The sequence below is a fragment of the Erpetoichthys calabaricus genome, chromosome 13, assembly GCF_900747795.2.
Source record: "Erpetoichthys calabaricus chromosome 13, fErpCal1.3, whole genome shotgun sequence".
NCBI lineage: Eukaryota > Metazoa > Chordata > Cladistia > Polypteriformes > Polypteridae > Erpetoichthys > Erpetoichthys calabaricus.
This window is the reverse complement of record NC_041406.2, coordinates 21,471,579-21,483,813: the sequence shown is the minus strand read 5'-3', so window position 1 is coordinate 21,483,813 and position 12,235 is coordinate 21,471,579. Positions and strand designations below refer to the sequence as shown.

The window sequence follows — 12,235 nt, the reverse complement described above, 5'->3', positions numbered from 1 at the left end:
GAAGACGGCATACTGGAGCTAACCAAATTAGAAAAAGAAGGCGACAGCCTAGATGAACACCCGCACAAAAGGATAAGAACACCAGAGTCAGGAGTTTGAAAAACAAATACCTCACAGGTCTTCAGCTGGCTCCTTCTTTAAAAATCTGAAACACAAAAAAGACGACTCCAAGATGTTGGTCATAATACTTGAATTTTTCAGTCATTCTCCTTATGTCTGTTCTTTTACCCATTTAAAGCTTTTCTTTTTATTTGCCAGTTTCAGGTATGGATTTTTCATTGAAACCATCCCGGAATCTAACTAACCTAACTTACTGAACAAAAGATCTTCTGTAGTAAAAGGGGCTACAGTTATAGTTACCTGTGGGGGTCACTGCTCTCAAACTGTCTCGTGGGTTCAAAACTGAAGCAATAAAAAGATGAGTAGAGTAGAGGAGGCGTGCAGTGGCTCCTTTACATATTAACGGTAGTGTTAAACCCGATAAATTACACTGTTTTTCCTCCAGAACTATCGGTGTACACCATATATATTTTTATAATGTACAACCGGGGAAGTTATTACACTTGCAAGTTTAGGCATAAGAAGTCAAGAGTTGCTGAGATTGAGCTCGCTTAGATTAAACAATAATTATCTGCATTGTCTCGGTAGTAGAGCGAGCCCTTCGTTTGTTTTTTAAAACTATGAAATTTATAATTAAAAGGAGTGATTTTGATTAACTCCTGGGAATATCATGTGAATATCGATCGCATTCTACCTTCTCACTGACCACCATAACTCAGTTGAGGAAACGCACTCACCGCCGCTGTGGCCCCACTGGCATTCAGCGCTTTGCGTTGATTTTTAAATGGGGGATAAAAAAGACACGTGCTGCGCAGGCGCACAAGTCGGCAGTTGCGTACCCTTTTTAAGATGAATCGCCGCCCCCAGCGCACTGGTCGCCCGGTTCGCGCGTCTCCTTGACTACTAGACCAACAAGGAAAGGAGACGAGCTGCTGCCGTGGATGCGTACTTGAGGACAAAACGGGCGAAGCAGCGGTAGGAAAAGCAGTGTATTTGTTCAAACAATTTGAGTTATACACAAAATAAGAAATAATAACAGCAGCGAGGAAAACAGGCGATGAAGAGAAAAATGGAGTCGGTGTGAGCAGATCGGTGGTATCACACTACTGTAAATCGAAGGGCAAAGACCACAAACCAGGAAAAGGACAGTCACTCTCTGGGCTTTTCTTCTTAGGTTTGCAACTGAACATAAGTACAGCGCAGCCCGCGTGGATATTCCTAGCCTACTTTTAACTCCTTAATATACAAAAAAAGTCGTTTGGTGCTTATCCATGCAAACGACGGAACACCGACTGCTGATCATTACTCCATCGTGCAATTGAATTCTCACTTTTCAAACTTTTACAGTGGTTGCTACCTACTTTTTTGTGGGAGGAGATATGCTGTTCATTTTAGACGGTCTAACGGATTGACAATGACGCGGAAGATCATTTGTGGCTAAGAAGCTGGTCAGCACACCTGCGAGTACTTCGTTTAAAAAGCTTTTCAGGAAAACAAAGCACCTCGAATTGTGACAACAAGATGAGCGTATCTGAGGTAGAAGATCACATATCTCAAAAATACGAGATTAAAAAGAGACTGGGAAAAGGGGTAAGTGCCCTTTATCATTTGTATTATCAGACATTTACCGTAGTCAGTGCCCCCAAGTCACGTTTAGAAAATGCATCAATCTGCAAAGTAAAAGCATAGACTCCCTCATGCATTACTGAATCAAATCAAAGTTTATTGCCTTGTGCATATACTACAATAAAATTTGCATTTGCATGTCCACTGAGAAAATGTCGGTTTGCATGTCTCATGACAAAAGTGTAATGCATAAATAAATAAATAGTATTCAGTAGTTGGTGGGACAGCAGTAGTGCTTCTGCCTCAACACAAGGGCACGGGGGTTCATGGCCCATATGCCTACTGCATGGAGTTTGCATGTTTTCCTTGGGCCCACCTGCAATCCAAAATACACGTGGATTAGCGACGAGCACTGAAGTATGTGTGTGTGCCATGGGACTGTTATTGCCTTGTGCCCGATGCTTGCTGACATAGGCTCCAGCGTCCTGGAGATTCAACTTTGGGTAGGCAGGTTTAGAAAATAGATGTATGGATAGTTAGCAGGCAATATATGTCTTTATATATTCTATATTATATAATAGAATTAGCAAGTGATTTGTTTACAATATTTTTTCATATGATTGACTGTTCAACAACCTTACAACCTGTAGGTAAAAATGGTTCAAAAATCTACTGGTGTAACTACAAATGATCCTGTATTGTTTGCCAGCAGGGAAGAGTGGGAAAAGTCATTTTAGATTTAGGAAGAATGCAGAACACAGCACATGTAACATTTCAGCATTGACATGAATAAAAATCAGACTAGAACATGAGGGGATGGCTAACAAATATGTGGATGTTATACACCTTGAGGAAAAAAATTCACTAGGGTAGTCCGTTCTCTGCTTATATACAGTATAGCCATCCATCCATTATCAAACTCGCTATATCCTAACTACAGGGTCACGGGGGTCTGCTGGAGCCAATCCCAGCCAACACAGGGCACAAGGCAGGGAACAAACCCTGGGCAGGGCGCGCACACACACATCCACACACTAGGGACAATTTAGAATCGCCAATGCACCTAACCTGCATGTCTTTGGACTGTGGGAGGAAACCGGAGCACTCGGAAGATTCCCACGCAGACACGGGGAGAACATGAAAACCAGGGACCCGGGAAGCGAACCCAGGTCTCCTAACTGCAAGGTAGCAGCGCTACCCACTGCGCCACCTGCTTATATATATATATATATATATATATATATATATATATATATATATATATATATATATATATATATATATATATATATATATATATATATATATTTTTTTTTTTTTTTTTTTTTTTTTAAATAACTTTTCAGTCAATGTTGAGTTCTTTACTTGACTGTATAGTTTGATATGTTAACTTTTTTATTTCTGAGGTCCTAAACAGACAGGGTTGGCTTACAGTGGGTTTAATGTGATATTTCATCCATCCATCCATTTTCCAACCCGCTGAATCCAAACACAGGGTCACGGGGGTCTGCTGGAGCCAATCCCAGCCAACACAGGGCACAAGGCAGGAACCAATCCCAGGCAGGGTGCCAACCCACTGTGATATTTCAGTTTTTTTTTTTATTTTTAATACATATGCAAGCATTTCTAATATCCTGTTTTTAATTTGTCATTCTGGGGTTTTGAGTGTTGCTTGATAAACAGGAAAAATACATTTTCAATTATTTAGCACAATGCTGCAAAATAACAAAAAGTGAAAAAAGTAAAGGGGTCAGAACACTTTCTGAATTCACTGTATATATGATTAGAATTGCTGCCTTACTGGATCAGGCGTCCTGGGTTTGAATCCTGCACATGAATTAGCATTTCTTCCCTATGTGAATTTACATCCCACATCCCCAAATATCTGCTGGTTAGGTCCAGGGCTCATTACTGCCTTGCACTTGATGCTGTCAGGGTAGGCTTCTGCCCAACCATGAACCGGATAAAACAGATTTGAAAATGTTACTTTATAATCATTAAATGGCACCATTTGGGCTTACTCGTTGACCATTGATTACCTTTCTGTTAATGTGGTCTGCCTCAACTTCATTCACGTTTACGCTTGACCTATCTTACAGCCACATCTGCCATTTTCACAAAGTCTTTTGCTCTACATGCCTAGACCACTGTAACTTTTTCTTTGTCCACCACCGACCATAACAAGTCCACAAAAATCATTAAAAATATTAATCTATACATCAACTTGGTTATTTTTATGCAAGTCCTTTTCCAACTTTTATCATATTTTGTCTTCACTGTCCACTCCTCTCTTGAATATGGCTTCTCACACAGTATGCCATTAGGATGCTTGACAAGCCGGCAGGGGACTGCCAAAACTACAAGTGTAGCCAGAGGACAAGGGACATGCCAGTGAGGGGCCCAATGGAGAGAGTGGAGAACACACTTAGAAAAGCAGAGCACTGTTACATATCAGAGTGGACAAAATGGACGCTGTTAGTGGATGCAAAGTACTGATTATGCAGGATACATACTGTATCTAAGGAAATAATTCATGACTGCAGAAATCTCAGAACCATCAGAAGCTCATGAGTCTCCGTCAAGTATGCTGACATGTTGCATGTTGTTTAGTACATGCTGGCAAGAATTTCACTGTAGATAGATAGATAGATAGATAGATGTGTACATGTGGCAATAATAACAGTTAAGACATATACCATTATAAGCATCATCAGACTCTAGGGGCTTCTATATGAAGATGGAGACAATGCAGCATATGCCCATTTGGCTTACTGTCTTAAACAGTGAATATTTGAGGGCAAGGCACTATCTTAACATAGGCAAGTAGCAGCAAGAAAATCTGGGGGTCTTTACTCATGGGTGTATCTCATCCAGATACTGCCAGATGTGACAATAGACCAGAGGTCCTGAGGTTTTATAGGATGCCCCAGAACTGACAGTTATTACATGGCTTGGTGTTGGAATAACAATGGAATGAGATTGAAGGCCACATTCCTCTGGTGCTGTACTGAGTGTAGAGTGAATAGGTGAACTGGGTGAGAGCTTACCAGCTGGGGGAAAAAACTGGCCACAGGACACTGAGAAAGAGATGAGAAGTGTGGGAGAGCACTTGTGAAACTTTGGGAATTAGGAAAGTGGGGCCTGATAGACAGAGAATCTGCCAGTGGGCTTTGATTATTCTAGTGTTCCATAAAAGCTCCTGCAGAAGTCAGAAATGTAGCTGGCTCTTTATACTGCTATTGCGTACAAGTCACCCCCTGATGCCACCTCTATGTCTGCACACCTATTGGCACTGAACATGTGTATCAAATAGCAGACCTTTCCCATGTTTGAGAAAAATAACTCTTTGTGTTCATTTCTAACATGATGCTTACTGTATCATCAGCTTCTAAGCACTCTTTCAGCACATGGACAATGAACAAAGGTTGTGTTTGTTACCTACTGAGTTTGAAAAAATAAATTGCTACAAAAGTAAATACGATTACATTTTCAGATGGAGATTGTAAATATGGCTTTTTTTTAATGTGATGCATTTATTTCTAGTGTTCTGTTCTGTGTATTGTATTGTATCGACCCCCTTCTCTTTGACACCCACTGCACGCCCAACATACCTGGAAAGGAGTCTCTGTCTGAATTGCCTTTCCCAAAGTTTCTTCCATTTTTTTTCCCTACAAGGGTTTTTTCCTTGTCTTCTTAGAGAGTCAAGGCTGGGGGGGGCTGTCAAAAGGCAGGGCCTGCTAAAGCCCATTGCGGCACTTCTTCTGTGACTTTGGGCTATTTAAAAAATAAATTGTATTGTATTTAGAAGCGTATCTTGTCAGAGAAAATGCCAGATAAGGATCTCCTTTGCTTCATGTTTATATTGAAATTTTTAATTACAACAATAGCTAAATTCCAAAAATACATTTTTACCTATATACTGTATAACTGACATTAAGTGCTATTTTATTGTGAATAGCATTTCTGCCTCACCATTTTTTGGGCCTTAGTACATTTCTGACTGGGGTGTGATTTTTGCATGTGCCTCCCGCATGGATGTAGATTTCCTGAAAGAAGATTTTTTTTATTTTTCCCCCACCAAAACCCCAAAAATGTGTAGTTAAATGGGCTGGGGACCCGACATGTAGTTCGTGTGCTCAAATAAGTGTTCTGTAAATGGACTGGCTCCTAACATACTCCCATGGGCCTACACCGGAAAGAACAGGGTCAGAAAGTGGACAGATGAATAAATATCTTAATATTACATAGTAAACATTATGTACATGGGCAGAGTTTGGCATTTTGAAAGTTAGGAGTGTTTTTATTTACTACATCAAAAAGACGCTTTTGTTTATTAGATATTTTGTCACACGGTGTGCATGAGACATGAGATTTGCTCAGACTGCTGTGCAACCTGTGCTTATCACTGAGGATCGGTTTGCAGACAGCAGCGGCTATCGGACATGTAAAAAAAAAAAAGTAGAGTTTTTATATGGCCCAGAGTAATCACTAACCTCTTCCAAAAGAGAGCTAAATTAGAATTTGAACTTGTGAGCCTTATCTTTTGACTTCATATTGTATGAATTCAGAATTCTTTCTTGGAGGCTGTGTGTCTTAGTCTTACAAAGGTTTGCAACATGGACAACTCTTATAATCCTGAATTAATCATAATTCATAATCATAATCAAAATCATAAAAAACAAATTAAAAAAAAAAACTTTATTGTAATTTTCACACAGATAGCCAGAATTTAATTTGCTCTAGGGCTGGGATTTCCAACTCCAGTGGTGGAGAGCAACTGTGGCTACAGGTTTTCATTCTAACCCTTTTCTTAATTAGATTTGCTCAGATTTGCTGCTGTTTGTACAAGTAGGCATAAGCCGCAGCCACATGTATTACCGTTTAATCGCCCGTACTGACTATCGAGGATCTCTTTGTCAACGGGAGAGTCTTTCGGGCATATAAATGAGGAAAATACTGAACACAACATATTCAAGTTGAAGCAACCTCCCTCAAGCTAAATCTGAAACCGCAAACTAACCTGTAATTCAAATTGTACAGTGTACAGTGCATCCAGAAAGTATTCACAGCGCATCACTTTTTCCACATTTTGTTATGTTACAGCCTTATTCCAATATGGATTAAATTCATTTTTTTCCTCAGAATTCTGCACACAACACCCCATAATGACAACGTGAAAAAAGTTTACTTGAGGTTTTTGCAAATTTATTAAAAATAAAAAAACTGAGAAATCCCATGTACATAAGTATTCACAGCCTTTGCTCTATACTTTGTCGATGCACCTTTGGCAGCAATTACAGCCTCACGTCTTTTTGAATATGATGCCACAAGCTTGGCACACCTATCCTTGGCCAGTTTCGCCCATTCCTCTTTGCAGCACCTCTCAAGCTCCATCAGATTGGATGGGAAGTGTCGGTGCACAGCCATTTTAAGATCTCTCCAGAGATGTTCAATCGGATTCAGGTCTGGGCTCTGGCTGGGCCACTCAAGGACATTCACAGAGTTGTCCTGAAGCCACTCCTTTGATATCTTGGCTGTGTGCTTAGGGTCGTTGTCCTGCTGAAAGATGAACCGTCGCCCCAGTCTGAGGCCAAGAGCGCTCTGGAGCAGGTTTTCATCCAGGATGTCTCTGTACATTGCTGCAGTCATCTTTTCCTTTATCCTGACTAGTCTCCCAGTCCCTGCCGCTGAAAAGCATCCCCACAGCATGATGCTGCCACCACCATGCTTCACTGTAGGGATGGTGCCAGGATTCCTCCAAACGTGACGCCTGGCATTCACACCAAAGAGCTCAATCTTTGTCTCATCAGACCAGAGAATTTTCTTTCTCTACGAAGAGTCCTGGTGGTTTCGAACTTCTTCCACTTACGGATGATGGAGGCCACTGTGCTCATTGGGACCTTCAAAGCAGCAGAAATTTTTCTGTAACCTTTCCCAGATTTGTGCCTCGAGACAATCCTGTCTCGGAGGTCTACAGACAATTCCTTTGACTTCATGCTTGGTTTGTGCTCTGAGATGAACTGTCAACCGTGGGACCTTATATAGACAGGTGTGTGCCATGTCCATCCAACTGAATTTACCACAGGTGGACTCCAATTAAGCTGCAGAAACATCTCAAGGATGATCAGGGGAAACAGGATGCACCTGAGCTCAATTTTGAGCTTCATAGCAAAGGCTGTGAATACTTATGTACATGTGCGTTCTCAATTTTTTTATTTTTAATAAATTTGCAAAAATCTCAAGTAAACTTTTTTCACGTTGTCATTGTGGGGTGTTGTGTGTAGAATTCTGAGGAAAAAAATGAATTTAATCCATTATGGAATAAGGCTGTAACATAACAAAATGTGGCCAGTGGCCAAAAGAGTGGCCAGACGGAAGCCACTCCTTAGTAAAAGGCCCATGGCAGCCCGCCCTGAGTTTGCCAAAAGGCACCTGAAGGACTCTCAGACCATGAGAAAGAAAATTCTCTGGTCTGATGAGACAAAGATTGAACTCTTTGGTGTGAATGCCAGGCATCACGTTTGGAGGAAACCAGGCACCTCTCATCACCAGGCCAATACCGTGAAGCATGGAGGTGGCAGCATCATGCTGTGGAGATGTTTTTCAGCGGCAGGAACTGGGAGACTAGTCAGGATAAAGGGAAAGATGACTGCAGCAATGTACAGAGACATCCTGGATGAAAACCTGCTTCAGAGCGCTCTTGACCTCAGACTGGGGCGATGGTTCATCTTTCAGCAGGACAATGACCCTAAGCACACAGTCAAGATATCAAAGGAGTGGCTTCAGGACAACTCTGTGAATGTCCTTGAGTGGCCCAGCCAGAGCCCAGACTTGAATCCGATTGAACATCTCTGGAGAGATCTTAAAATGGCTGTGCACCGACGTTTCCCATCCAGCCTAATGGAGCTTGAGAGGTGCTGCAAAGAGGAATGGGCGAAACTGGCCAAGGATAGATGTGCCAAACTTGTGGCATCATATTCAAAAAGACTTGAGGCTGGAATTGCTGCCAAAGGTGCATTGACAAAGTATTGAGCAAAGGCTGTGAATAATTATGTACATGTGATTTCTCAGATTTTTTTACTTTTAATAAATTATTTTTAATAAATTTGCAAAAACCTCAAGTAAACTTTTTTCACGTTGTCATTATGGGGTGTTGTGTGTAGAATTCTGAGGAAAAAAATGAATTTAATCCATTTTGGAATAAGGCTGTAACATAACAAAATGTGGAAAAAGTGATGCGCTGTGAATACTTTCCGGATGCACTGTACATGAGCCCCTAGGCTTCACTGGCCTGCCTCAAAATCTGGCCTTATCCCTGGACTTAAAAGTCAGCTTTTTGGGCTTGCACAGACCCAAAACGAGGCACAGACTTTAGTGTTTCATAATACACAAAGAGTGGCAAATAAGGGAAAGGATGACAACAAACCTTTGGCTTGAAAAGCAAAGTATGTTTATTATTGAAAATGTATATCTAGAATAACAAAAGAGGGCACAGAAAGTGGCTAACAGGAAAAATGGTAAATTAATAAGGCAAAAAGTATGCCTAAACCCAAGCCAAACAAGCCCAAATCCACAATCCAGTAAAAAGGAACCTAAAACTATAGAAAAATGTATTCTTGAAATTGGTAATCTCTACATATTAGCAAAGTATTATGAGCACATGAGAAAAGTAAATACTATATTTTACTAAGCATTAAAATGTAAGATTTAGGATTAAAAAGACTTATGCCGACATATTTTTATTATTCTGTATGAGCTAGAATCCATCAATACTTCATTAAGCCAAAGGTTAGATGTGCTGGTGAGTTGGAAAGGATGGGCCTCTCACTTAGAGGGAATATGTACTATTTGGCTGTAAATAATGGCAGCAAGCAAAGAGCTAGTAGGGAGTACAGGTAGACCTTGTCAAATAGAAATGATGGAACGAGAGGGGTTTTGACACCCCCTCAGTTAAGAAATATTGGTAGAATTAATTAGAGGCAAAATCAGAGCAGTGAAATGATAGGAGTCAGATGAGGATGGATAATGGCTTGTATGATAAGAACTGAAATAAATGTAAGAGATGCTTATGGCTCATGGCTCATTGCCATCTGTGGTGAGTCTGTATGTGCACCATACAATAAATCTGGATTCTGCTGCCTGTCCTGACACTCCGAGTGTCTTCATTGGGGCTGAGGGTGTCCCCGCCAGTCTGCTTCAACACAATAAGGAAGCAAAATTCTAGTAAACCAGAAAAAAGTCAAACAATACTTACAATAGTGATCTGCACTCTGTGACCCTCAATGCCACAAGGATACCATCTCTTTGGGTTCCACCCACAGAACGCAAGAATCATAGACAACCATAAAATAAGAAATAAGAAATAAACTTAGCAGTATTAACAAGAAGTATATAATACCCCAAACATATGAAAAAAAAATTCAAAAACGGAACAAATGACAATAAAAAGGGAAATTTAATTAACAACAACAAAAACAACAACATTTATTTGTATAGCACATTTTCATACAAAAAGTAGCTCAAAGTGCTTTACATAATGAAGTAAAGAAAAATAAAAGACAAAATAAGAAATTAAAATAAGACAACATCAGTTAACATAGAAAAGGAGTAAGGTCTGATGGCCAGGGTGGACAGAAAAAACAAAAAAAAAACTCCAGAAAGCTGGAGAAAAAAATAAAATCTGTAGGAGTTCCAGGCCACGAAACCACCCAGTCTCCTCTGGGCATTCTACCTAACATAAATGAAATAGTCCTCTTTGTAGTTAGGGTTCTCACGGAGTCACTTGATGATGATGGTCATACAGACTTCTGGCTTTTAATCCATCCATCATTTTTGGAACATCATGGTACTTAGAGTAGATGGTGGTGGCAAGGACACCGGAAAAGGAAACAGAAACGAGAATAGGGGTTAGTACAGATTTTAGAGCCACCATGAATGGTTATTATAATGAATTGGATATACAGAGTATCAGGATTTAAATTACAGTGAAGTTATGAGAAGGCCATGTTAAAGTAATGTGTTTTCAGCAGTTTTTTAAAGTGCTCCACTGTATTAGCCTGGTGAATTCCTACTGGCAGGCAATTCCAGATTTTAGGTGCATAACAGCAGAAGGCCACCTCACCACTTCTTTTAAGTTTTGCTCTTGGAATTCTAAGGAGACACTCAGTTGAGGATCTGAGGTTGCGATTTGGAATATAAGACGTCAGACATTCCGATATATAGGATGGGGCGAGATTATTTAAGGCTTTATAAACCATAAGCAAAATTTTAAAGTCAATCCTGAATGACACAGGTAACCAGTGTAGTGACATCAAAACTGGAGAGATGTGCTTGGATTTTCTTTTCCTGTTAAGGATTCTAGCAGCTGCATTCTGCACTAGTTGCAAACGATTTATGTCTTTTTTGGGTAGTCCTGAGAGGAGTGCGTTACAGTAATCTAGTCGACTGAAAACAAACGCATGAACTAACTTCTCAGCATCTTTCAATGATATAAGAGGTCTAACTTTTGCTATGTTTCTTAAGTGAAAAAATGCTGTCCTAGTGATCTGATTAATATGCAATTTAAAATTTAGATTACAGTCAACAGTTACCCCTAAGCTTTTTACCTCTGTTTTGACTTTTAATCCTAATTCTTCCAGTTTATTTCTAATAGCCTCATTGTATCCATTATTGCCAATTACCATGATTTCAGTTTTCTCTTTATTTAACTTGAGAAAGTTACTATTCATCCATTCTGAAATGCAAGTCAGACATTGTGTTAGTGAATCAAGAGATTCGGGGTCATCAGGCGGTATTGATAAATACAGCTATGTGTCATCAGCATAGCTGTGGTAGCTCACGTTGTGCCCTGAGATAATCTGACCTAATGGAAGCATGTAGATTGAGAAGGGCAGCGGACCCAGGATAGAGCCTTGCGGAACACCATATTGGATATCATGTGTCTTTGAGTTATAATTACCACAACTAACAAAGAATTTTCTCCCTGCCAGGTAGGATTCAAACCAATTTAAGACACTGCCAGAGAGGCCCACCCATTGACTAAGGCGATTCTTAAGAATATTATGATCAATGGTGTCAAATGCGGCACTCAGATCTAAGAGGATGAGAACAGATAAATGGCCTCTGTCTGCATTTACCCGCAAATCATTTACTACTTTAATGAGTGCAGTTTCTGTGCTGTGATTTGTTCTAAAACCTGACTGAAATTTATCAAGAATAGCATGTTTATTAAGGTGCTCATTTAACTGCATAATGACTGCCTTCTCTAGAATTTTTCTTAAGAAAGGCAGGTTAGAGATGGGTCTAAAATTTTCAAGAGCAGAGGGGTCGAGGTTATTTTTCTTAAGTAGGGGTTTAACTACAGCAGTCTTAAGACAGTCTGGGAAGACCCCCGTATCTAATGATGAATTTACTATGTCAAGAACATTATCAATTAGCACGCCTTCAATTATCAATTAAGCCAGGCAATAAACTGTGGCTGAAACATAACAGCATGGATTTGTTTCCCCAGACTAGACAGTGTCTGTGAGGAGTTTACATATTCTCCACTTAATTCTTTTGGAACTTATTTTTCCTCCCACATCCAAAATATGTGGAATTAACTAGGTCA

At 40.1% G+C, this 12,235-nt stretch overlaps 1 protein-coding gene across 2 annotated transcripts in view; it reads left to right on the top strand.

Moving 5' to 3' along the window:
- Nucleotides 1-932: 932 nt before the first annotated feature.
- The window catches only part of mapk15 (mitogen-activated protein kinase 15), an 83,847-nt gene continuing 72,544 nt past the window's right edge, over nucleotides 933-12,235 (top strand). The window contains exon 1 of one of the 2 annotated variants that reach the window (XM_028818006.2): nucleotides 933-1,650. In XM_028818006.2, coding sequence (XP_028673839.1) covers nucleotides 1,582-1,650 — 69 coding nt within the window. In that variant the 5' untranslated portion in view covers nucleotides 933-1,581. The remainder of the gene's footprint in view (nucleotides 1,651-12,235) is intronic. The other variant, XM_028818004.2, reaches the window with a different exon arrangement.